At 40.2% G+C, this 25,460-nt stretch overlaps 2 protein-coding genes across 4 annotated transcripts; one reads left to right on the forward strand and one right to left on the reverse strand.

Moving 5' to 3' along the window:
* Nucleotides 1-449: 449 nt before the first annotated feature.
* Nucleotides 450-3,719, forward strand: si:ch211-212d10.2 (uncharacterized protein LOC557710 homolog). Of its 3 annotated transcripts, none has more exons than XM_068319706.1 (4): nt 450-825; nt 1,123-1,238; nt 1,755-1,792; nt 3,466-3,719. In XM_068319706.1, exons 1-4 carry the CDS (start codon nt 633-635, stop codon nt 3,470-3,472), a joined length of 354 nt encoding a protein of 117 aa, XP_068175807.1. In that variant the 5' UTR covers nt 450-632; the 3' UTR covers nt 3,473-3,719. The 3 variants fall into 3 exon arrangements, with proteins under 3 accessions (XP_068175807.1, XP_068175806.1, XP_068175805.1); XM_068319705.1 differs by having other exon boundaries at nt 1,755-1,785; XM_068319704.1 differs by having other exon boundaries at nt 1,755-3,719.
* Nucleotides 3,720-3,840: 121 nt separating this feature from the next.
* cilp2 (cartilage intermediate layer protein 2) lies at nt 3,841-23,848 on the reverse strand. Its single transcript, XM_068320308.1, has 10 exons — nt 23,659-23,848; nt 17,535-17,609; nt 16,287-16,556; nt 15,893-16,075; nt 15,347-15,502; nt 14,952-15,269; nt 14,438-14,546; nt 13,948-14,105; nt 8,117-10,545; nt 3,841-8,023 (listed from the first exon to the last, which is right to left on the reverse strand). Exons 1-9 carry the CDS (start codon nt 23,720-23,722, stop codon nt 8,129-8,131), a joined length of 3,750 nt encoding a protein of 1,249 aa, XP_068176409.1. The 5' UTR covers nt 23,723-23,848; the 3' UTR covers nt 3,841-8,023; nt 8,117-8,128.
* Between the last annotated feature and the right edge of the window lie 1,612 nt (nt 23,849-25,460).

Genomic DNA, 25,460 nt, shown 5'->3' on the forward strand with positions numbered 1-25,460 from the left:
ATAGATAGATAGATAGATAGATAGATAGATAGATAGATAGATAGATAGATAGATAGATAGATAGATAGATAGATACTTTATTGTAAAAGTAAAATAGTAAAAGTAATACTTTCTAGTAAATGTATTGAATTGATTTTAAATTGCTGTCAGACTGCAGCTGTCATTGAATTGCATATTGAACTTCACATTCAGCATTTTGTGCTGAATGTCATTTAAAAAAACCAAAAACAAACAACCTCAAATAGGTTTTTTTAAGCCAATTAAACTCTTCTTTGATTAAATTGTATAACAGCTGGTAAATTCTATAGTTAAAGTATGTAATTGAGGTTACATTTGAGCCCTAGCTGTACCTGTGACTAACATCCATCCGTACTGTAACTAAAGTGAGAGCTGCCCTCTGAGCGCCCTGCCTGCGCGCTCCGGAGTCACGGTGTCCCGGATGGATGCGCGCCTGACCGGCTGCTGCAGCTCGAATGCAGGCGGGGAGCTCAGCCCTCACGGCTGACGGTCTCACCGGCCGTCCACGGAACAGAACACGGAAGATTTCCACTGAGCGAACTACCCACAGTCATCCACGTTTGCGGAACAAGAGCCAGATATAGCAAAGAGAACTGGCTTATTTGTCCGTTCTCATGGCGTCTGGCTCCGCGGATGAATCGGGAACCGCGGAAGGCGTTTTTTCGTGGAGACTCATAGGCCCAGCCGCGGGGCTCTCCGAGAAGCGCTGCCGTCTGATGTACTCCTCCCTCGGCCACGGCTCGGATGTCTGTCTCTTCTACGTGAAGGGGGAGTTCTTTGCTATGGATGCTCGCTGTGCTCATTCCGGTAAAATCAAATTAATCCGCGCTTAAACCAGACAAAATCTAGAGCTATTTCTGCACATCTGGGCAAAGTGGCACCGGAATGTTTGAAATAATACTATTATTTAGTATTTAGAGAAGGCAGCTCATTGTAGGCTTTGACAAAACCTGTTATAAAGACAGGGTCTGGTGTTTTTTAGGTATAAAAATAAACTGAAATGCATGTTGCATTTATTTATCATATTATCCTGTGCTTCACTATCAAAGGCTGTAGTTGTTTATTACGAGGGAGAAAATAATTGACAATTTCTGTGTCTCCCAGGGGGCCCTCTTTGTGAGGGGGACATTGAGGAGGCTGATGGGGTCCTGCAGGTCTTCTGTCCGTGGCACGACTATGACTTTGACCTAAGAACTGGAAAGTCGGGGACCTCTTTACAGGTCAGTGGTGAAACAGGTCTCCTCTCCACCAGACAGATAATATAACCTGAAAGCACTGCAGTCCAGTGAAATATTAAAATAACTCCTCAGTTGATGTCTGTTGTGTTTGTGTAACACCTGCACATTCGCCATATGAAATCTTGACACCATCTGAAAGTTGTGGGGAACATTTTCAGTAGACATCACATCCACTTCTGCTCTTTGTTGAAAATTCTGTTCATTGACAGTCGGAGTAATTATAGCTCCTCATTCAGGGTTAACATTATCGACTCTTGTTCCAAGTTCAATCATCAAACAAAAACGTTCCATGGGCATTTCATCTTTGTTTCCATTCTTTTTATTTTTTTTTATAAAAGTCACATTGCCTAGCTGTAACATCAAATACTAAGACGTCTTGTGGTAACTTATACATTTGAATTGTATTGCAAACCAGTAATTGGGCTCATTTTGACACCGTGTGCATTCTTGCCTCTTCCAGAGTAGCTAATGATGTTTTGTTTTTTGTGCCTTCTGCAGCAAAAGGTGCATGAGGTGAAGCTGGAGGACGGTAATGTGTATGTCAAACACGCCAGTTGTCTGTCTTTACATCCTTTTTCTGTGGATCCAAAGAGCTGAGACCTTCAGCCCTTCATGCAGCAAGCCCACTCTGACTATTTTTAAGACTTGTTCCACAACCCAAGCCATCTGAAACATTCCTGAGCCTTATCTGTCATTTTCACAGACGGTTTCTACTTTGATTGCTGGGAACTCAGGATGATATCTGATCGTCTGAAAAGTACATGACATCATTAAATAGTTTTAGAGTTTTTGTTGCTGGCATTCCAGGTAGAGAATCATCATAGACACCGAGCATGAGGGGCTCAGCTCTAATCTTCAAAACACACGGACTAGGAAATATGAAGCACAAAATGTCTCTCGGCAGATTTTAATGAGGTGACCACCACATTTAATTTAGAGATTTTAGAAGGATAATATTTTTAAAATTGAATTGCGTTTTGAAGATCTTTTTTACTTTGAAAGCAATAGACATTGATTTAAGCACCAAAGTACCTCTGAAAACTTTTCAAACTTTATCTTATTTCTTCAACTCTGTCTTTCTACTTACTTCCACTCAATGTTGATCTAGGAAATAATATCTTGGGGATAGAGAAAATAGTGCTAACCATTATTTCTATTGATATTAAAAATGAAAATTTACTAAAAAATCCAACTATAAATGCAATTGAATAATGAATTCACACGCTGGCAGAGATTAAGCCATTGTCATGTTAGACCCATTGTACCAAATGCAGTGCTATTTTCCAATATTAAGAAAAATATTTCTTTTGACAAAACATTTGAATTCTGTCATTTGTGGAGTATTTGTAATTTTGAGTTGAGAGTCTTGTTGCAAAGTTATGTAAGTCAGTTTGTCTGAGTACAAACCTCAGAATCATGAAGACAAAATGTTATGACAGCTCCTTTCAGTGACTAATAACAGCTAACATTTCATGTTCTTTTGATGCCAATGATCATCCTCCATGTCTTCAAGATGTACCTGAGGCCTTCAGTCGTTGAACTTGCAGACAAGCACTCACTAACAGTTGAATTGTGGCTCCAAAATTTAGATGCTCATTCCAGTGATGTCATGAAACCTTCCCTTCAGAATTTATATTTCTAGACCCTTTGTAACCCACATAAAGTTGTTGCAAAAAGAGCAAACTTGAAGTGAAATGCAATATGATAGGTGGCAGAGTGTGTGTTAAGACATCCATCAACTTTTCTCTCCTTTCCTAGACTTTGCACTGACAGGTTTGTTACTGACGCAATGGGACTCGAAAGAGGTGGTTAGTAAGGCGCCAGTGTAAGGTTCATGACCCGAAATGCACGTGTGACTCCAGAGAAATGTTTTTATAGCTTTTTCTGTGCGTGCGTGTGTGTGTGTGTGTGTGTGTGTGTGTCCCGAAGCAAGTGTATTTTCTGTATTCCTTACAGGTAAGAGCGCTCGCTCACTTTATTTTTTGTCAGTTGTATTTACTGCCGTGGCACAGACCGGTCAGGAAGGAGTCAGTGACAGTGTGGTTCAACAGTCTTATTTTCCTCTCTGTTGTGCACCCTATTGTGCAACGTTATTACAATAACAACTCCACCGGCTAAAAATGTCGATAACTCCGTACCTGCACAATGGTAAACAAACATTGGAAACAAGAAAAGACACAGAACTGACAGATATTCCTTATATTTTCAGATGTTGACGGTACTTCCACCACTCCTGTCGGCCTATTGCTGTTTGCCTACCTTCATTTCAAATGTTGAGTTAGTTTAACTGTAGTATGATGTCTCGTTTGATGAATTGAAAGCATCTGCAGACTTCACACACTTTAAAAGTACTTACCGGTTGTCAGCTGCTGTTGTCTTGTTTTATGCAAACTGTATTTATTGTTGTAAGGTGTTTTGATCTGTATTGTTTAATTCACACAATAAATAATTGTATATTTATAATATTGTCTTGTATTTAATGGAAAATTGACCATTACCCTTTTTTTAATTCAAGCATTTGGAATCATTTAGATTTCACTGTGTCCTTAATTTAAAACACACAACCCACAAAATAATATGAATCTAATGTTACCACAAAATCATTTATTTACAGCTTCCGAGTCAGAATTCATACAATATACAATTTACAAAAAAGCTTAATTCAGAGAGAAGCAAGACAAAATGAACGGATGCGTTCATGGTTTGTGGTGGACAGAGGAACCCTTAGTTTTTGTGCTTTGAGGTCAAATGGTGCTGGTTAGTTTTACATACAGGTACACCCACTGAAACTCCCTGACAACGGGGACAAAAATAGGTAAAAATGTTTGAGTGAAAGTAGCTTTTCCTTTTTCAAAACTTACAAAATAATTTATCCAGCAACTATAAATGAGATGAAATATGAAAACTCTAGTTGTCCAGCATGGAAAATCTGTAACTAAAGTAATCTCCATTAAAGGAATAATTCAAAGTTTTCAACATAACGATTTCTGGAGAGTTATATAATGTCAGGTCACTCTTTTTTAAATATCAAGATGCAGATAGAAGCCGTGTTGGTTTTATCTGCGAATTTGCCCTCTCCTGACTGTGAAATTGCCCTAGTGTTATTGGGGCTCCCAGAAGCCCCTCCAGCTGTTAGCTGTTTCCTGTCTCTGCTGTCAGAGCTATGTATAAACCATTTAGATGTCCAGGTGGTCAGAGTTTAAAACGCCATGCACCGCAGCAGAAGAATAGAGAATCATAATGACAGATATTTAAAAATGAAACTGCTTTAAACAGAATCCTGTGAAAATGCTTTGAAATCATAATCCTTGTTCCTAGATATAGAGCCGTTCTCTTGGACAGGGAAGGTAAAGACAAAAGATTGAGCAACACTATGAAACACACTTTATTGTAGAGGATGTTATTCTGTCTTCTAAACTATTTCCAACAATTCAGCCAAACTATTAAGCAAAACCACTGCAGTCAGGACTGTTTAACTTCAGCTGCATATCTCTAGCGCAGCTTGAAGGAGATGCCGTGTAACACTAACACTCAGAGATATGGAATTGGCAATAACAAACAGTTCACTTCATTGGCCTGATCCAGGAGCTGTCCATAGTAATTAATTTTGATAGACCTGTAATCCCAGAAAGCTAATTATGATCAAAACAATGTGTTTGTTTAGATTCATTTGGACAAGATAAAATTCTATTCTATGTTTAATTTTCACTTGACATGTTAAGATTGAAACTTCACAACTACTTGTGTCTAAGTAGATACAAATACAGATAGCGCTAAACAAAAGAACATACATGTTTTTTTTAAAAGGCTACTATGGACATGACCAAAGAACTCTCAACTCCCTTCATTTTATTTAAGCTAGCAGACTGCCTTCAGTAACCTAATATATAACAGGGATGAGACAACTGTTGATCTTCTCAGTCGCTCTGACCAAGAAAGGCAATAAGCTCATCTGCTAAAATATGAAACTGTTGGAAGGAGAAAAAAAATACTTGGAACACTATTAAGCCATGTTTGTACTAATAATGTCAAATCCCTGTAAAATGAAACAATTGCTTGTACTGTTGCTACTTAAACATTTTCTTTGCACAGTGTCATATCTGCTGGATTCATTCTTCAATTCCATATATTTGGTTCTAAAGACTGGAAAATTTCTGTTGAGTCTATAAACCAAACATTGTGGAGGTTCTGTAATCTCCTTTGGAGTTTCCCTGAAGACAAAGTAACTGTTTGGAGACCCATCTTACTTTACCTAGTAAATCCTTATATAAAGGTTTACTCTGCCTATTATTGTTCCTGTGTTCTCTCGAACTCCCCTGATAACTTCTCCTCATGAATAAGCCAATTCTCCTGTCAAAGCATTCTCGTCCAAAAACCTGCATTCTTCCATGTGCAACCACTTTCGAAGCCCGATATTCTGTAAGTGATGGACTGTGTGGCCAGAGACCACTAATATTTTCCCTTCCTTCTTTCCATTTACCAAAGAGTACCCCAAAATGATTAAATCCATGACTAGATAATCTCACCCTTCTTTCTCTTGATGTCTTTGGTCTAACATTTCCTCCAGTTGCTCTACAGCTGTTGGGCCTCCTTAGCTGACCTGAAACACCATTGCTTTTTTATAGGACTTATCTTTTCCCACACCTGGATTCAATCATCTTCTTTCTTACAGGGTGGGTGCTGGATGTGCTGTGAGGAGATGTTTGTTTTCATCTGGAGATCTGAACTATTGAGTCATGGATGGCCTCTCAGGCCTTTGATAAGAGAGGTCAGTGAGTATGTCAAAGGTACCACCTGTTGTCACCATATATTACTTTGTTTTTCTGGAATATGTTGATCATGGTGCATTGTGGAAAGTGACTGCACTAAAAAGTAAGGTGAAGTTACTAGTGTAAGGATACTTTATATGGGTTTCATTGACTTCATACAACATAACTTCATACCTTCACACTACAGTTGTAGCACAGATATAGTGTTAAACAATATTAAAGAATACAGCTGTTGCACGTAATTGTTTTTTAATGTAATAAGGATTAAAAACATTTGAAGTGTCAACAGTAGAGTGAACTGTGTGCAATTTAGATGGTAAATAGATTTAAATATAATCTCCTCTGGCACAGTACATTGTTGATTAATTATGTTGATAAATTATTTATTAGAAATAAACTCATTTGGCTCTTGTGCAAGTTATATAATTGTTCTCAAGAGAGTTTTAAACTTTACTTCCCAATTAACACAAGGATTATATTTACTTGTCAATCTCTCCTGGTTTTATTTATTTGGTTCTGGATTAGTTCAGCTTGGAGGGATCCTCCCATTAAGTCTGCAAGTGCTATTTTGAAAATTAACAATTATCTATTATCTTTCATGAAATATTGAGGGTTATCTACTGTATACCACCAACCTTTTGAAATAGTTTTCTTTTAATATCGTATCTGTATATGTGAAGCTGTCAGTCTAGTGAAAATGCGGCGAGTAATTTCATGTGTTATTTCTTAATTATGCTTTATGTAGGAATCAAGCGGAGCACCTCATTAATAAATAATAAGAAGGCTCTGCTGGGAGTTTGAACTCCAATTAAGAATTGTGCCGTCTGAAGTTGTAAAGATTACCGTGGTGTACAAGTTTTAAAACCAATCCATGATTCATGCACGTATGTCAAAGTTTATAGATTAGTAAAGAATTGCAGAATACTTACATGAAATAAAAATAAATCATGGGCTTGAAATTACTATAAACAAGCCCTGTGCAAGATCTATCTATACCTGCCACCGATAATGAGGGAGTCATTGCCTCATTAACAAGCAGTATTTTATGCCGCAATAGTCTATTACGTTCAGATCCTATGCAACTATTAAGATTATTTATTTATTTATTGCACTTCAAGGTAGAAAAACAAGTAACAAATATGTGACTGAACAACAGAAACAAAATCAAATTAGACCCCAATTGAGTTTCTAATGGTTCTGAGAAGCAGTACTCTGGGAATATGTACTTTGGGGGAATTCTTTTCTTTTTGGAATGTACAGTGGAAAAGGGATATAATAATAACACTAACAATAAACTACCATAATATCAGACTTCCTGCTACTAGTGAGATCCAAAGTTGTCATAGCGAAGGCCTCGGTCTTGCACATTCTAAGCAGGCATGAAAGACATTTGGCTGAATCACAGATGGCAATGTGACATGCTAATGAAAAGCATTAAGAAGCATGACTGAAAGCATCCTGTGTTCCCATGCCTTACCCCACTGCACCTAATATGACTCATCTGAGCGTGCCTCCCCAAGATGGAGAGGATTTTCCAGTTTTGTGAAAAGGGGCTAAGTGTCTGCTTCAGACAACAAGGGCCTCAAGTTGGTTTCTTTCTGAAAAGAATTTCCGTACAAAGCAGTGGCTAGTTTTGAAGTAATGGAGGCTTTGCTTAGTATTTACAGTTTTTGAAGGTTTGGTTTCTAGTCAAGCATCAAGAGATGTCAGCACCAAAACTTCCATAATGTGGTAAGTGCAGTGCCACAAACCAGAAGTTACATTGACAAACATCAAGTTAGTCTATTCATACAGAAATAAATCAGCTAATTAAATAAATGCCAGAAAGAAATGTACATACCAACCCTTCAAGTAAGTATGTCTAATGAATATGTTCAATCACACTCATTGATTTTGTTGAATTGCTGTCTACCTCAGTCTTTTGGTTTTCATAGGAAGGAGTTCATACTCATCAATAGATGGGCAACCTTTACTTCCTTGAATTGATAGCACCATGACCTAGAAGTGAAAAGCAAAGAGCATATACTGTACACATAACAATGTGGATAATACTCAAAAAATAAAGGCATGTCTTATTGTGTCTTGGTTTACCTTTTGGAACATCTATTGCCGTTGCTGTGTGCGCATGGGCGTTCTCCTTCTGGTTGAAGAGCTGACTCTGCGACTCTGTGTCCTGCCCTGCTGCTCAGAAGGATAGGCCACTATCCGGGCGGGTGATCTCTGCACCTGCAGACCTTCTGACTCCCTCATGTCCCTGGCCATTTGAGACAGAGTCTGAGCTGGGTTGGTCTGCAAACGTTGGAATAGACTTTCTCTGTTAATTTTCCTCTCTGGACAATTAAAGGTAAGGGCCACACCATAGTCTGTCTTCATCTCCCTGGAGAAACCATCGGAGGTGCCATCAAAACAGCGCCCTATAGCAATTTCCTTGGCCACCTTGGGATTCTGGTCTGTGACTGTGTAGATTCCATAGTTGTGGCCCAAAGGATCGACAGGGGCTAGCATGGTGAATGCATAAGACTCATTGTTTTGAGCAACTGGTGGATGTTTGATGAGGTATTCTTGTAGGAGACTGTTGGTGCTAATCCTGCGACAGTTCCCCTGTGGCATTATGGATATGAGGGATCTGTCCACTTGAGCTTGGTCAAACAGCATTCCGCTACATTTGAACTCCACACATGCTGCGGAGGTGTTGGCCTCTCGCATATCCCGGGTGCTCCGAATGTCTCTGATGCCATAAAGGTTACCTTTTGTTTCCCTGTGTGTTCCTCCCAAGTTCTTTGATCTGACCATTACTTCCTTCTGTCCATGGATCTTGACCTTAATGTAACATGCTCGGAACTCTTGAGGATTAGGCCACCAAGAAAGGTAGTCTCCAGTCCAGGTTGTCAAATCAGTCTCCTCAAAAGGTACAACATTGTATTCATACTTGTCCTTTTCCACTCTAAAGAATCTGAAATGATTTGCATCAACAGGGGCATTTTCACAACCTAATAAATTCCGATATGGATATATTGGCCCATTGGTTTCATCAAAGTTATTTTGGTTTGGCTTTGCTAAGTTGATTCTGAAAGCTGTTTTCTTCAGGGCTGGATCATCATGGTCTGAGCGTTGGTAGTCTAATTTGTCCAGGTATGGCTGAGACACTCCAATGATATTTGGATTCATCTTGGGGGAAGAAGGAGCTGCTTCCAGTTCTTCCCCACCCATCATTGCTGTGACATAAGCTGTGTAAGCATCTGGCCTTAGAGCATCACAGAAAGCAGGCAAACAAGCTCCATTGGCTCCAGTTATGACACTGTCAAACCGCCCCCATGCCCTAGGATTAGAGGAATATCCAGGTTTGGGTTCCAAGTTTATCAAGGTGATAACAACACCCTCAAGCTGTTCACTAGGTAGGAACTTGTCACTCATGTAAGCACGTACTTTGACATAGCAGCGTCTGTTTTCAGGTACATCTAAATTGAAGAGCCTTCGTTCTCTGATCTCCATGTTGCCAATGAGAAATGTGCGCTCCTCTCGTTTGCTCCGCCCATGTCCACCAGTTGTCTCTGTGGTGTAAGAGAAGTCACTTTCCTCTTCCCAAATTCCTGTGTCTGGGTTTAAAGACCACAGTTTCATTTTGGGGATGTGCTCTTGCATTTTGACATGCTGTGTGTCAAGAAGTACTTGAACAGCTCCAGCTCCAAGTACCTCCTTATTGGTCTCGTCTCTGAAATCCACTGAGAACATACCATAGGTCCTTAAAGGCAGCATGTCACCCTCATCATCCACAAAGTTAAGATCACCAGGGGTCGCAGCCGCTGTTGTGATATTTCGTGGGTCAATGAATGTGACGCTGGCTTTCACTGTTCCCTCATAAATTTCACCATTGTCCTTGTGGAACGAGTTGGGAGGAATAACTAACTGACCTATTGGATCTTCCCCATGGATTTCTCCAAGGTTAATAGAGTTGGCCTCTGCTGCATTGATGTCAATCGGTATTTGCTTTCTCATCACCTTCACATCATGGTAGATAGAGCCACCTTTCTTGTCAAATACAAATACTTTGGGAGTGTCAATAAACTTCTCAGTGGGATCAACAAAATTTATCACTAATCTCTGTGTATCATGCGTAATTTCCAATGAGAAACTTCCTTGGTATCCAGTGGTGCCTACCCGCTCTTTACCAATGTAAATGTGTCCAAAACGCAGAGGCTCATTACTGTCAGCTGAGACCACTCTACCTCGAACCAGCACAGTTGGTTGCACACACTTCTGACAGCCACACTGTGTGACAGCCCGGATGGGGAGACTGTAGCTGCCACAGTCAATCATTCGAGTTTCCATATTTTGGACCCCACAGCAGAATGTATTTCCATCTCTGCAGCGCATATCAAAGTCTAGGGAGCCAGCACATTTATTGTGAGGGCAGCGGCCAGCGTTGTAATACTGGGATTTGGTCCCTGGTTGTGCACAGTCCATCGGCAATCTGATGAGGTGTGTCTCAGGGGTGGAATTGCAAGCTGGTGATCCCTTTGCTGTGGATTTGACAAATTACATGCATTACTGTGCTGTTGAACATACATGTCTTAAACACATTTTTGTCTAATGAACATAGATATGCAAATGATTATTGTGTTTTACTCTGCTGTGCTTTTATAGTGGAAAATTAAAACATGGGCCTGTTGAAGATGTGAAAATAACCAAATTATACTCAGATTTTAATGATAAAACATTGATTCAATGCATTAATGCAGTGGAAGTGTTCCAGGTTGCATGCTTAAATATGTATATTTCATTGTTTTCCTCACACAATGTCTGCATGGCCTGAAAAAAATGTGTGAGCAGCCAACTTGGACAATAAAATATGCATGAAAGGGTCACTAGACATGAAGTTGGAAGATTTATTTACCAACCATCCAGATGGAAATTGGAAAGAATAATTGATTTGAATGATATCATTGTTGCATTTGTAGTCAAATATCCCTGTTAAGCTCCATATCTCCCACAATCCATAATTGCAGACACATGGAGCAGTGTGACAGACGCGCTTGAAATATCATTACAGCACTAACGACTTTACCAACAGTTTCCTTTGACATAAATTATGATGCTTCTACTCAAAAGTATATATGAACTGCCGTCAATACATTTAATGAGTTATGAAATCTCTGCTTATTGTAAAATGTAAAAAGAATCCATTCTCTGTTAAAGGAATTTTAAAAAATGTCATTTTGCTCTGGCCTGCAGGTGTTGTCCTGCACACAATGTGTCTTGCCATAATTACTTTTGGAGAGTGGGGATTTGTCAGTGACCTGGGTTAGATTGGTTTAACAGTCCACTGTGAAAACTCTGTTTTTTAATCGGTGTCTTTGCTAACAAGCACCATATTTGGAATGTGTCTTTTTCTCATACGGATGTGGAAATGTGTACTTATCTCAATACTGAGAGAGAAAAGAAGCAAAGTTTAAAGACAGTCTTGGAATTTGCTTCAACATTGGGTGTTCTGGATAAATTGGATAAACTGGATAAATCGAACTTTAACTTTGTCCAGAATCTTTTGAAATAATGAAATCCTATCCAGGGAGCCACATACCCTCAACAAATGTAAATATAAAAAAACATATGTATATATCCAAGCATAGATAGATTTTGAGACTTGAGATTTTTATTATTTTACTATTTTCTTGGCATGCTTTTTCTCAGTGACATACAGTAAATCCAGCTATCCGACTCTTCTCCCTCAATTGTACAACACTCTGGTTTTGTTCATGGATGATTTTGCTGGATTTTAATGCAAACATTCCCTTAAAATGTTGAGTCTAGTCAGGCAGCTGCTTTTTCAGGCATTAAAATAAATTTAGGTTACTTGTTTTTTCTCAGTGGAATTGCAAATGACCTGACAGAACTTTGAGTAAATGTGCCACACACAAATGCACTGGGATAACAGCCACCCAGAGCGATAATCCCTATGTGCCTCATGCTAAATTATTTTCTTTCTAGGCTGATGATGATGAATTACATTTGACATTACATCACTGCAATTAAAAGAAAGTTTTTATTGACTTTCTGACTGAAGCAACAAACTTTTTAGATTGCAGGGGGGAATCAACCATTCCACGAATTCCAAAGTCCTATTGTAATGAAAGGAATGAAAATGGAATTATTATTTCATGACATAAATCACATTTTTGACAGCCTAAAGGTGGTCAAAACATCACAAATCTTTGCACACATTTCATGCGCTTTGGCCATGGTATTCTAGCGCCTACTGTTTATTTCTGTGTTGAGCAGCACCCATCAGCCCTCATTGAGTTTTTTACCTGTTTTCATATTGTTTGTTGATTGATCAGATTGAATAACTTTAAGTTACCAACAACGTAATGCTTTATGCACGTTCCCTTTTCCACCACAAGCTAAGGGTCATAAAGTAAATGGAGGCTCGTCCGGGATCATTAATTAAAAGATTCCGTATTTAAGTTATTGATACCCTTTCTGATTAATTGGCGTGTGAGAAATAAATCCATTAAAGTTGAACTTTATTGGATTGAGATAATAATGTTTGACCTTGATTCATTCCTGGTCACACCCACTCTCAAGCAGATATTTGTTATAAAGATGATTTGACTAAAATAGGAGCACACTTTGAAGCATTTACTAAAAAGAGAGCTTAAATCTCTACTTGTTGGAAGTTTGTTGTAAATGTGGGTCATTACAAAACCGCTGCGACTATAGAGTCTGATGCATTTGGGTGACCAAAACCTGTTGAGTGTGCCTGATGCAGCACCTGCAGTTATGAGTGATGGAGGGGAAGTGGAGAGGCATCCAAAAATGCCTGTTACCTTGCCTCAATTTGAGCTTCTCTCCCCAACCAGTTCAGAGTCCAGAGACAGTGCTAGGCTAGAAGTAAGCACTGCTCATCTCCAAATGGAATTTGAGGAAAAGGCCAAAAACCTATAGCACAGCTGCAGGACCAGATGGAAATCAAGGCTGACACAACAGTGCAGCTGCGCCAGCTAAAGCCACAGGCTCAAAAAGGGGATGCATGCACTGCCTGCATCCACAGATGCCCCAGGTATGGTTTCTCCTTCCACTAGTTTATCACATGCTACATTTGATCTCAGTCAGCACTTTGCTTTGGTGCCAACATTTCACAAATCTGAAGTGGATTCCTATTTTATTGCAATGGAGCACATTGCTTATGTCATATAGTGGCCAACTGATTGGTCTTCTTATTGCAATGCAAGGTTAATGTGAAAGCCCAAGAAGCCATTGCTGGTTTCCTGTGGAGGACAGTTTTGACCATTATTTATTTAAAACTGCCATTTTGTGCACATATGAGCTGGTTCCTGAGGCATCTTGGCAAAAAATTTGAAATCACAGAAAGGGTGAGCTCAGAAGGGAAAAGCGAACACTCATTGATAAATGAAGCACAAGGTGCAAAGTACTCGATTCTGTAATTTTCAACTTTTTACGGGAACTAATTTTTCTGAAGGTGTCTTCGAAGTTTTTTCCTTTCTATGTCTTTAATTTGTGAAGAAAAACAGAGAGATGCCAGAGAGATTTTCATCTGCAATAGTGGTTGCTCGGCAATGAAGGCAACAAGTCCCATGATCCCATATTTCTTACAACTTTTTCTCAGAGACCCATAGCAGCAGGAACTGAACAGTGTTTGCTCAAGGAAGAGATTTGATTTACTTCAACTGTGGTCAGTGCAATAACACTACAAAATGTATTTCCATTGAATAAGTTGCACAATAACTTTAGAGGTTTGTTTTGTCACCTAATTTATCGACTATGAATTACAGGATATTTATCTAAAACTTGGTCAGCGTGACAACAATACCTTACAGAAGAAACATTATAGTATTGCATATTAGTATGTATGTGTTTATATGTTTGCACCATTAGTAAGAGATGGTTGGCTTAACTGCACCTACCAATCACAGTGAGGAAAGATGGGGAGGACTTGATGCTGCCTGCAGGGCTGCTGGTTTTGCAGTAATATTGCCCTGACTGCTCAGGCTTCAGATCCCGTAGAACAAGGTCCTCCTCATATTTATATATCTTCCTGTCCAGCAGACTCCCGTTGTGGTACCTTGAAAAGTAGTTACACAGGAAATAGTTATAGCCTCTTTTAAATGTTTCAGTCTTGAAATATTGGTTGTGACAAGCGTGAATAAGAAGAAGATTTTGATTTTGCCGCTGCTACCACTATCGTAGGCTTGTAGTCATGAGGACTACAGATTTCCTAAGCTCCTCAGAGTGATTTAGCATCTTTGAGTTGATTGTTTTGGTTTTCCAGCCCATAACTTTACTGTTCTGGTTCACGCTCTTCAATGACACCCACGGCGGGCATTTTCAGCAAAACAGCAGGGACCAGAACAGACTGCCACATGATTAATGTGCCAGCACTACTATTCATCTTACCAGTAGTATTTATCCGGTGATGGCAGTCCCATTGCCTTGCAGCACAACAACACTCGTCCTCCTGCATAACGCACTTTGTCCTCTGGGTGCTTCACAATATATGGCTTTTCTGTGGAAAGCAGAAAGGAGCCGACCCTGAAGACTCTGACTCTGACTGTTGAATGGTGCTGCAGAGTTTTGAGACCTCATAAAAGTCAGTCAAGTATTACACCTTACTCTCACATGTTGTCTGTGCTTGTGAAAAATTATTCTTGGGAGAATTGTACTTTGAAAGTAGTACAGGCTTATTTTTATTTAGTCTCCATGCAACTAAACCTTCAGACAAGTCTTACAATATCCCAGACTAGACTGTAGTTTTGTCAATTTCCTGCTTTCTATGCACTTCCAGTTCCAGTTAATTATGCTATGTATTGTATTTTTGATTGCATAAACGCAGCAGATTTTAATGTTTTTTTTTTCAATATGACAAATTAAATATTATTTTTCCATTAATAGCTTTATAATTAACACTCACCAGCTGACTTGAGGACAGCCTGTACCCACGACAAACCTGTGGTGTTGCTAAAGGTAGAAACAGTAACAGGAGCAAACTTCTCCTTCCTAATGGAGATCAAGGTCGAGCTGGAGGAGCAAACTCCCGTGAGCCTGAACTGGCCTTTGGCATTTGTACGAGCAAGGATTATTTTTGGCTGACTGGCCAGCACCACCGACGCTCTTGCCACAGGGACACCAGTCACACTGCGGACTTCTCCCACCACCACATGGCTGTCACATACGCACAGGCTACAGTCGTCATTCGGACTGCCTTCTATACACATGCGCTGACATTTGGCTGTAGGGAAAAGGACAGAGATGTGAGCACAAAGTGATAAAGACCAAAAAAATATGGCTTTAACCTCACAGGCTCACCTGGACATGGACTCTTCCCACACTTCTGAATTTCACCAGGCCTTCCAGAACACTGAACTGTCAGTGAGGTCCTTATGCAGGTCCTCCTCCTTATCCTACGACCTCCACCACAGGTCACTGAACATGACCCCCACTGTCCCCATGGACCCCACTCAGCTGATCACAAAAAGGAATGATGTGAGTTTAAAATTGTCCTTCAAATGTTTTGATCAATCATTTGTAAGCACATGCAAGCAGTTACATAACGGGCATTAAAAGTTTAAGAGAAATGATTAAATAGCTGCGACTGAGATAGTTGTGATTGAATGGACACACCAAAAGCTACAGTTGTTGAAAGAAATGTCAGCATGATTTATGATGAATCGTAAAACATGATATGATAACAGTAAGGAAACTTCAGCTGTAGTGTGGACATGACTTCATTGAAATGGTATCAATCAATTCAAAGTATTTTCTGATCGTGCAGATCTTGCACACTGCAACCATTTCACCTCATCATTTTGTATAATTTAATGCCACAAGTTAGAACCTTGTAAAACTTGTCACCTGTACACGGTGGATTGGAGCACTCCCTTCTTTCTGAATGGCGCCCCTGGCATGCTGGCACCAGTAGGAGAGGCATGGGCTGGGTGTTCACACACTTCCTCTGGCGAACCTGGATGCCTACATCGTTACAAACCGTGGTTGAACAAGGACCCCATTCGCTCCACGTCGTCCAGTAACTCTGTTCTAAACATATACATTAAAGAACAGAGAGTGAAATCTGGTGCAAAGATATCATGATATAACAACAACTCTAATCATGAAGACAAAGTAGTGATTACAATCTTTAACATGAAACACAACTACAAACTTTGATAATGGGGGATTCCCCCCAACCAGTGCTAAAGGAAACGTGGCTCAAGGCTTAAATAATCTACTCTTCTGTCATCAGAGCTACCTGGTGGACACTGAAAACGGACATGGTAGTTGGAACAAACACGGCCATTGGGCTGTTCTTTGTTGATGCACCAGAAGCCTTTCTCCAGACTGGAGTGGACAACCTCTCCAGTGTCTGCAGCTGACACCCAGTCTGTGGTGCGAGCCTCCATAGCCATAGGCCGTGTGCAAACTCTTTCCCTGTAGTAAAAACGGATGGCCTCCAGGCGCTCGTAGTCCCCGTTCCCTCCAGGATGGTCGATGTTGAACCAAGATGTCCATTCTGTCACGCCTGGGGGCACATGAGTGGAAACATAGATATAAATCGGTCAGAATAGTTTTTTAAAAAAAACATTAGAGAGAATGAAAACAATTCAACACAGGAGCCAGAAATAAGAATGAAGTTGAGGAGGAAAGGAAATCAGCAGGGGTAGGTTACAAGTTTTAAGAGTAGGAGCAGGTCTGCTACCGCCATTTGAAGCTAACTTGGTTCCCCCCGGCGAGTTTTTCTTTGTCCAGGTTCTTTCCAAGCGTCCTGGCCTGACTGATGAACCGTACTGTCTAGTTTTTTAGTCTGCTCCATCTTCTGAAACTTGAGCATTTCCTCTCAAGAAATGTAATTAATTAAAGACCAAAAAATGGCTTAGCGACAAATTGGTTAAATAGTTTGTTCAGAAAATAATAAACAACTCTATTAAAGTCCTTTGGATGATTAAAGGTGCTCTGAGGTGATGGAGGGGACATCTGCCGCAAGCAGCAATCTGAATACAGGCGACCGCTGGCATTCATCTAAATCTTTTCAAAGCCAAGTTTGAAGAGAGAATTCTGATTTTCTTTGTGCATTTTGCAGTTATAAAAGCTAGCAAGGTGAAAAACAGTATGTAGCTGCTCAAACTGTGCTATCTAAACACTGTATAAATATTAAATACCCACCGTGTGAGTTGGTGAGCGGCATGAGTAATCTATGGCTCACTTCTTAGGTCATTTCTGCGATTTCTCTTCATATCGGACACAGCTCAGTAACTACAAGTCACACTTAGTCAAAAAATATGTCCGTCATGTCGGAGTGTTTAGATTGGAGTGAGTGTTGGCTGTGGGTTTTAAATAACTATTTCCATGAGCAGCGAGTTTCAGCTGGTGATACAGCAGAGGCTGCGACGATAATTTGGATAAAGCGGTGCTTCAAACTATAATTACTAACTTCCTGCTGTTCCACTTGAACAGTGTGCAAAGTGTCCTGCTACTCAGGCGGTGAGTATGGATTGAGTACCTGTTGTCTGGACATCAGTGAACAAGTTGAGGTCCATTCTCCTGCTCCTGTCTGACCGACCCCTGGTTATGGATCCTGCAGACGGGGAGAATACCACCCAGACATTTGGCAAAATCACATCAACTGCTCAGTGTTTACACCCTCCAACTGAATGCATTTTTAGTTTTTCTGTCAGATGTGATGTGATGATGTGATTCCTTTGGCTGTATATGAACGATATTGTTTTCAGTTTTGAAAAAGAGTCAGCGCAATACAGTCAGCCGCTTCACAGCCTGAATGCTTTTGTAATTACATGTTTGCCCTTTATTTTTCATTCTCTCAATTTTTCCTCTCATTTAATTTTAGCCATAAGCCTTCTGTCCTGTTTGTGAAACAACGAGCAGGACTCTGGGGCCACTGAAAGGGGAGAAAATGGTATCAAATAGCTTGTTTTGTTTTTCTCTTTCCTTTTGTCTAATTTCCTTATTTTAGTCTCTTTCTCCTCTCCTCCTTTATTATCTCTATTTTTATATCTTTCTGCAGATATTTCTTATCGCTGCTCCTTCTTTTCATAACAACATCCTAAGAGCAGAACATCTTTACACACAAGCTGAAGTTGCTTGAACATTAGTTAATTTCCATCGACAGATGTCTCAAGCAAACAACAATTTTTGTCAATGAAAACATTTTCTCTATGAAAATTAAGTATTATTTTCTAAGTAAAAGAGAAGATATATGGTGCATATTTAAAAACACAAAGAGCAACACTGAATGCCAACTCAAATATCTTTCTCTTCAAAATAAGGCAGCACTGAACTGAACTGCTGTTATCTCTGAAAGTGTATGAAAATGATAATGATGGAAGCATGACTCAGTGATAAAGCCTTGTGTGTGTGTGTGTGCGTGTGTGTGTGTGTGTGTGTGTGTGTGTGTGTGTGTGTGTGTGTGTGTGTGTGTGTGTGTGTGTGTGCGTGCGTGTGTGTGTGTGTGCGTGCTTTACAATCATATTTCATTAAGATCAAATAAGAAATAGCTACGTAAAAATTGTGTGTGCTCTCTTTTCTGGCTCAGCCACTGGGTAACAGATGACTGCTCACACTGATTTGTCACGGCTGGAGCTTGATTAGCATCCTCAGCAGTGACTGCCTGTTGATGGATCAAGAGGAGAAAGAAGGACTCGTGGGGAGGACAACCAGAGACGGAGGTTACAATAATCTCAAGGATGAAAAGATGCATGACACAGAGTATTGGGGAAAATGGATGGATGGAGATCAAACTGTATCTAGGCACGTGTGTGTGTGTGTGTGTGTGTGTGTGTGTGTGTGTGTGTGTGTGTGTGTGTGAGTGTGCGTGCGTGCGTGCGTGCGTGCGTGCATGCGTGTGTGTGTGTGTGTGCGTGCCCTCGTGTGCGAACAATTTTCAGGGAAACATTACTGAGTTTATGAGAAGCACAGAGGCCAGTATTGATCCCAATCCCCACTGGTTTATGGCTCACTTTGAGTCTTTATTGTCTTGCCAGCACATTTCTTTTCAACGTTTCTTGAAAGCTTCTGCAAGGAAAGGTTATGGCTTGACAGAACAAAGATCAACTGTCCAGATAAGTATTACATAAGTTTTAGGGAAAATAGACAGTCATCTGACCTTCATGGTTGTTGTTTCTTATGTCTCTGGCTTTAAAACCCATTGATGGGCTTCCATATCAGATTTGTCTGATACGCTGGAATCGCTGAATAGGCAGAAGCAAATGTTTTCACACTGATCTGCTGCACAGATGTGGCTCTCCTTCCAGGTTTGCTTTATTAAATCAAACTGTTTTAACACCCCTCTCCATTGTTTAATCCCTTTATTTAAAGTTGTTGTTTTTTGCTGCTCAATCAAACATCTCACTGAATCTCACATATTTGTTCTTGTTGTCTCTGAGATCATATAATGGTCATTTAAAGTGGAAACCCATATGTAAGAGAAAATAATTATCCTTTTTGTTTCACTTAATTAACACTGACTTACAAAATGATGTCTATTTATTCATATTCCTCACTCTAAAGTGCATCCATTTATTTCCAAGGTCCAAGATCCATCATTTTCCTGCCCTGTTACATAACATGTCTTCCTCGCTCACACCAAAACAAAGGAAACTCACAGCAGAACCGTTTGGTCACTGAAGATCTTTTCAAGATGTTTGATAACGAAAGCAAAATAGCATTCTGAGAGTTTTACGAGGTGACTAATGGTTTTAGAAAGTTAAACAAGGAAATCCAAATTAAACTCACGTGGCTTATTCTGCTTTTGAGTGGCACGTTAAGACTTTATGAATTTTAAAATCCAGGGCTCCCATCTGGGGTATATCGAGTACAGCTGGTATTTAAGGGAATTTGGCTCATTAAGAACCGTTTCTTAAACCAGGCGGCGTCAGATAAGAATGTGTGTTTTCCTCTTTGGTGCTAAAAGAAATCCTGTGTTCTGCTGGTGCATATTTCTTCACATGTTTAGTGTGGTTTTATATTTTGGCAGCACAAAACAGTACTTTTCACAGCTAATGTAACAGAACCGACAAGCCATGCAAATTAGACTACCAGACGCCTAACAGTACATGATCATGTATATGGTGCATCATGTGTCCATATGATGTGACATGTGGTTAGGTTTTGTGGGTTTATGAGCAGGAACTCGGTTAAGATGAGCAAAAGATCACAGTTTGAGTCAAACAGGTGTTTAAAGGTAGATCAAGAACAAAAATTGATGTCATTTGTTTACTAGGAGCTTCACAACAGAACATTTTTAAGGTACATGGACATTATTTTCATTTAGAGAAGTGATAGTAAAACTCTCAGTGACTCTCACTTACGAAACACCTGTGTTAAAATCTAATACTTCAGTGACCCATCCCACCATCCTGACCTCCTTTTCACATGACTTCCTCCTTCGCTCACAAGAGACTTGTTATGATTTTGACTTTTTTCCACTGGTGTAGTGGAATGCATATGTAGAGGTATCGCTTTTCTATTTCAGTTTCACCTTTGACATGAACCCTGCCATGTGGCAGTTATTATTATAAACCTCTAGCCTCATTGCGACCCTCGTAAAATGTCGACATGGTAACGAGGAATATAACATTTGCTCCTATATTTTAAAGGAGGCCTGCACTTGTCGGCTGGTTAGCATCTTGTAACCACATTTAGCTACATGCCAAACACCTGAATGCCAGACTGTCAGTAACAAGCCTGAAATATAGCCGTTGGCTTTTTTTTCTCTCTCCCACACTACAGAGATGACCTTTACCTCTGTGAAACTGTTGTGACAACTGCAATTCATGTTTTCTAAAACTATTTTTGGATTCAAATATTTATGTCTCATTGATTCATTTTGATATTTAGCCTCTGTTCTTGCAGCACTGCAACCTCAAGACAGATCCTTTATTAATAATCACCAGTGGATTTGCAGTGGCGAGTCTCTCTGCTGCTTCACTTTCTGAGTGAGAGTTTTCTGCCTTCATCAGAATCTAATAAAAGAGCTGGGGAAGAGAGGAAGAGGCTAGAAAATGTCAGACTTTATGAAGTAATAGCCAAAGTGGTTTCAAGGAAGATCAGAGAGGTAAAGGTTTGGATTCTGTAGGTTAGTCCAGACACTGACAAGTGGGAGACGACAGCAACCACATTCCCCACATGTACAGCTTTCAGTTTGATTATTTCATACAAATGCAGTGATCATGTGTGCGTGTGTGTGTGTGTGTGTGAAGTTTTTGCCATGTCATATGGAAGCTGTTTATGCGTTTGGCCAGTTCCTCAGCTGAGGTGTGTGTGGTTACAGAGGAGTCTGCTTTTTCTCTCTGCATATATCTCTCTCATTACCCCGATGTTCCTTATTCTAAAAAAATCTGATTCCTAAAACATCTGTGGCTTATTAAAATCTGCAATTTTACCGCTGACATTAACTAATGATCCAAATCAACTGCATGATTTAAGAATTTATAAAGCCATAACAAAGGCGTATTGTTTTTTTTCGTCCCTGATACTATTGAGAAGGCACTCGAGCAGCGCTGATTTTCTGTGTTTTAAAATATCTAAGTCCTTGCATGAACTTATGCACATGTGCAGAAGTACAAAGACATGTGCTGGAAAAGGCTCAAATGAAAGCAGCTGATTATTCCTGCAATAAATAATATTTCTGGCAAATCCACATGTGGGTGTAGACGTAAATAAACGAAGCAAAGGAAAAGACAGATGTGATACGGCTCAATGGTTGTCATTTTGCGCCTTTTTCTTTCATTCATTGTAATCCCTGTCTCGATCATTAACGTCAGACGGCCAGACAGCTCTGTGTTTGGAACAGACATTGCTCAAAATCTAGAGAACCAGCCCCCGTGTCTGACCCACCATGGTCCCCCAGTTGCTCACACACCCTCTACCTTTGTTTTACAATTATGCAACATGACAAGAGGAGACAGGAAGTCCTCTGATACAGTTAAAGAAAAATGGTTACAGTAAGTTAAAAGAGCAGACAGCAAGACTCGTGATAATACTCGGTAACACCAAACTGTTCCGCTCTGAGCTGCAGACGGCTGCTGCCGCCTTCAAGGGGAGAACAGTTCATGAAAGCAAATGTGGGCTTTGAGGTGTAGAGAGAGCAGCTAGGTGAGGAGAGGTTTTGATGGACAGGTCAGAGAAAAAACAGAGATGAGGGAGGGAGGGAGATGGAGTAAGGGAGAAATGTGGGAAATGTATATGTGGAGAAATACCTGAATGAGACTCATAAGAAATGAAACCACAAAGAATGAACAGATGGAGACTTATGGTCTCCTAATAACTCTCTTATAACTTTCACGCGGAGAGAAGAGATGACCGTAAGGAAGTAAAGGAAAGACTGACCTACAATTGATGAGGAAAAGAGGACGAATAAATTCAATCTTTATCCCTCTTTTTTGTTCCATTCTTTCATTTAGCTGACCACTAATCCACCAGGTGGAACAAAGGCCACAAACTGTGTTATTACTGCTTGCCTTTTGTTTCCAAGGTGACAGGGTCGGTTAGTGATCATCAACCTATAGATGTAGCCCCGAAGAAGCCTGGTACAGAATGTGGCATTTGACAGTCCTTTTTAAAGTCCACATTCACTTCTGAAATGAAATCAATTCAACTTTATGTTGTCAGTAGACGCACCGTTCATCTGATTGAGAGCAGAATGAATCACCACATTACATGTTTGTCTTCTCTCACCACCAGACTGTCTTCTATGTATTCATCAGTTAATGGCAAAGAGCCTCTGAGAGACATTTATGACTTAGAGGCCTCTGAATTCAGCCAGACAAGGAGACGATTAAGGTGTATTCGCAGCCACTTGCTTTTATGGACCTCTGGCTTCTTATAATGGAGAGCAGCTGTAACGCAGACAGATAGTGACAGCTTTGGAAAAGAGAACGACTACTGGTGTCTATCAGGAAGACTGGTGAACTCTGTAAAGATGATAAGAGAGAAACTCTGGGGGAAAACAATCCAGCGGAGCATCGTGGTGTTTTTGAAGGTGACAGTTCACCACATGGGGGAATTAAAAGGAAGCAAGAGAGCAGTGTATGATATGTGTGTTTGATTCGGCTGTGAGATCCTAAAAGTCTGTGGCTGGGTGGCATTTTTCCCCTGAAGAGGGCCTTTCACTTGTAGATAATAGCATGAATGCTCTGTCAGAACACATCATGTGTGCCAACAGTCACTTTAAAAGCAATCAGCAAAACTTTTTCTGTGATTAATCCGGCAGCAGGAACACAGGATGAAGACTTTTCACTGTATGCTCCTCCTCCTTCTCTTCTATCACCACTTGTTGTTGATTAGCCTGGTGGTGAAATGTGCTGGTGACCTAACAGTGGGAATGAGGAACTACTGAGGTGGTCTATGAAAACAGACACACACACACACACACACACACACACACACACACACACAACTCACCACCAAACATTTCACCGGAGTCCTGCTGCTTTGACAGCCTCAACACAGAAATTCAGTCAGCTTTCCTGCACGTGTGCTTCACAGTATGGGATTACCAAAGATGAGAATGTGTTCAAGTCTTCAGGTTGTATTTATGAGTGTACGTGTGCATGTGTGTTTCTGTTTTTCTTGCTGTAGTAAGAATTACAATAATAGTCTTCACTTACCTTGGGCCAGAGCCACTAAAGCCAGGACAGACAGCAGGAGCAACACCTTATTTAATTCCAACATGGTATCAAACCTTCAGCTACTCTTTAATTTAACTTTATTCTAATCCTCTATAGCTATAAATTGAGCAGCCACCTCAGTCTGTCAGGTGCGAGTGATGCTGCCAGTCGAGCTGAGCTTCACCGCTCCTCTTCCTCCTGTGAGTTGAGTTGCTGAGTTGGAGACAGGAGATCAGGCGTTTTTAAAAGAAGGGGGCATCAGGAGTGCAAACCAATCCAGCCCCTCTCTGCTCACTATTGGCCAGTGTAATGTAACATCTGGGTCCCCCATATCATCTTCCAAAAAAAAAAGGTGAGGGCACGTTTGGGGGGGAGAGAAGGGGATGGAGGGAAGGAGACTTGAAAATATTAAGTCCTTTGCTGCTTTTCCAAGACGTCATAAGTTCTCACTTTATGGCAACAATAGTTTTAAACATTGATTTCTAATGTTTTCGCTGAAGTTTAATGGATGATATTATAATTATTTGTTTTGTCTTTTCTTCTCTGCATTTTTTTAAACATTCAAAATGTAGAAAAGTAGAAAGTTTGAAAAATAGATCTTTATGTCAGTTATGGTAACGACATTCTGTGCCTTAATAGGTTTTCTAAAATGTCATGTCGTTCACTGCCCCCCTCCACCACACACACACACACACACACACACACACACACACACACACACACACACACACACACACACACACACACACACACGCACAACCATCTGTCTTTCTCTGTCTCGCTCATTTTATCTGTCTCCCCACCACGAACAGGACAGAGCCAGATGGTGCTCTGCCTCTGGTTTGACTTCTGGTTCAGTTTTGTTACTCTTTAACAGTCACTGATTGCACAGTGATGCTCTGCCAGAGAGTGGAAATGGCGTCATATGGCATGCCATTCAGGAAAAACTCCTCAGAATGCAGACACAAAATGTGCTTATGAGGTGAAATGTGCTGTGGGTCATGCGCATGTTGTGAACTGTTGCAAAGTGGCAGCTAAAATAAATAAATGTTATGTACAGTCAGGTTGTTGTTTTTTTCCAAACTTGAACAGAATAGGAGCTGAACAGCAACTCATTCCACATGTGCACCTCATGAAAATGACTTTACACAAACAGTATTTACATAGTTTTACACACTGATGGTGTTGGTGATGGATGGTGGATGGTTAGTTCAGTGATAGAAAATAAGTCTATTTACTTTGAGTGAAAATTGTAAAGTGAAAATTTCCCCTTCAAATTATTGTCCTTGATCTATCTCAGTGGGCGTGTGTGTTTGAGAGAGAGAGAGAGAGAGAGAGAGAGAGAGAGAGTGTGTGTGTGTGTGTGTGTGTGTGTGTGTGTGTGTGTGTGTGTGTGACCTACGACCCTTCCCTGAACCCATTTACATCCCCCCTGCACTCCTTCTTCCTGATTCCTCAGCTGTCCTGTCAAATAGAGGCATTAAAAAGATTTTACACGAAGAAATAAAATTGCCTGTGACTTGACGAGGCTTTCACGTTAATACTGCCAAAGAAATGTTTTCCACATAAATTCAGTGGCACAAATAGGTAAATATATCCATTTTTGTCCCAAAATAGCCACTAGAAATATATTATTTAAAGCTATGAGGAAAAATATGCTATTTTAAAATGCTGTTTTCCGGGGTTAACCAATTATCCAGAAAAATTGTTGTTTTCCTTGTTTTCCACTATTTTCAGGAAAATTCTAAGATAAAAAGCTAAGATATAAATTGAAAAACTTTGGTTACAGTTATGATTTTATT

The sequence above is a fragment of the Antennarius striatus genome, chromosome 7 (assembly GCF_040054535.1).
Source record: "Antennarius striatus isolate MH-2024 chromosome 7, ASM4005453v1, whole genome shotgun sequence".
Classification (NCBI taxonomy): Eukaryota; Metazoa; Chordata; class Actinopteri; order Lophiiformes; family Antennariidae; genus Antennarius; species Antennarius striatus.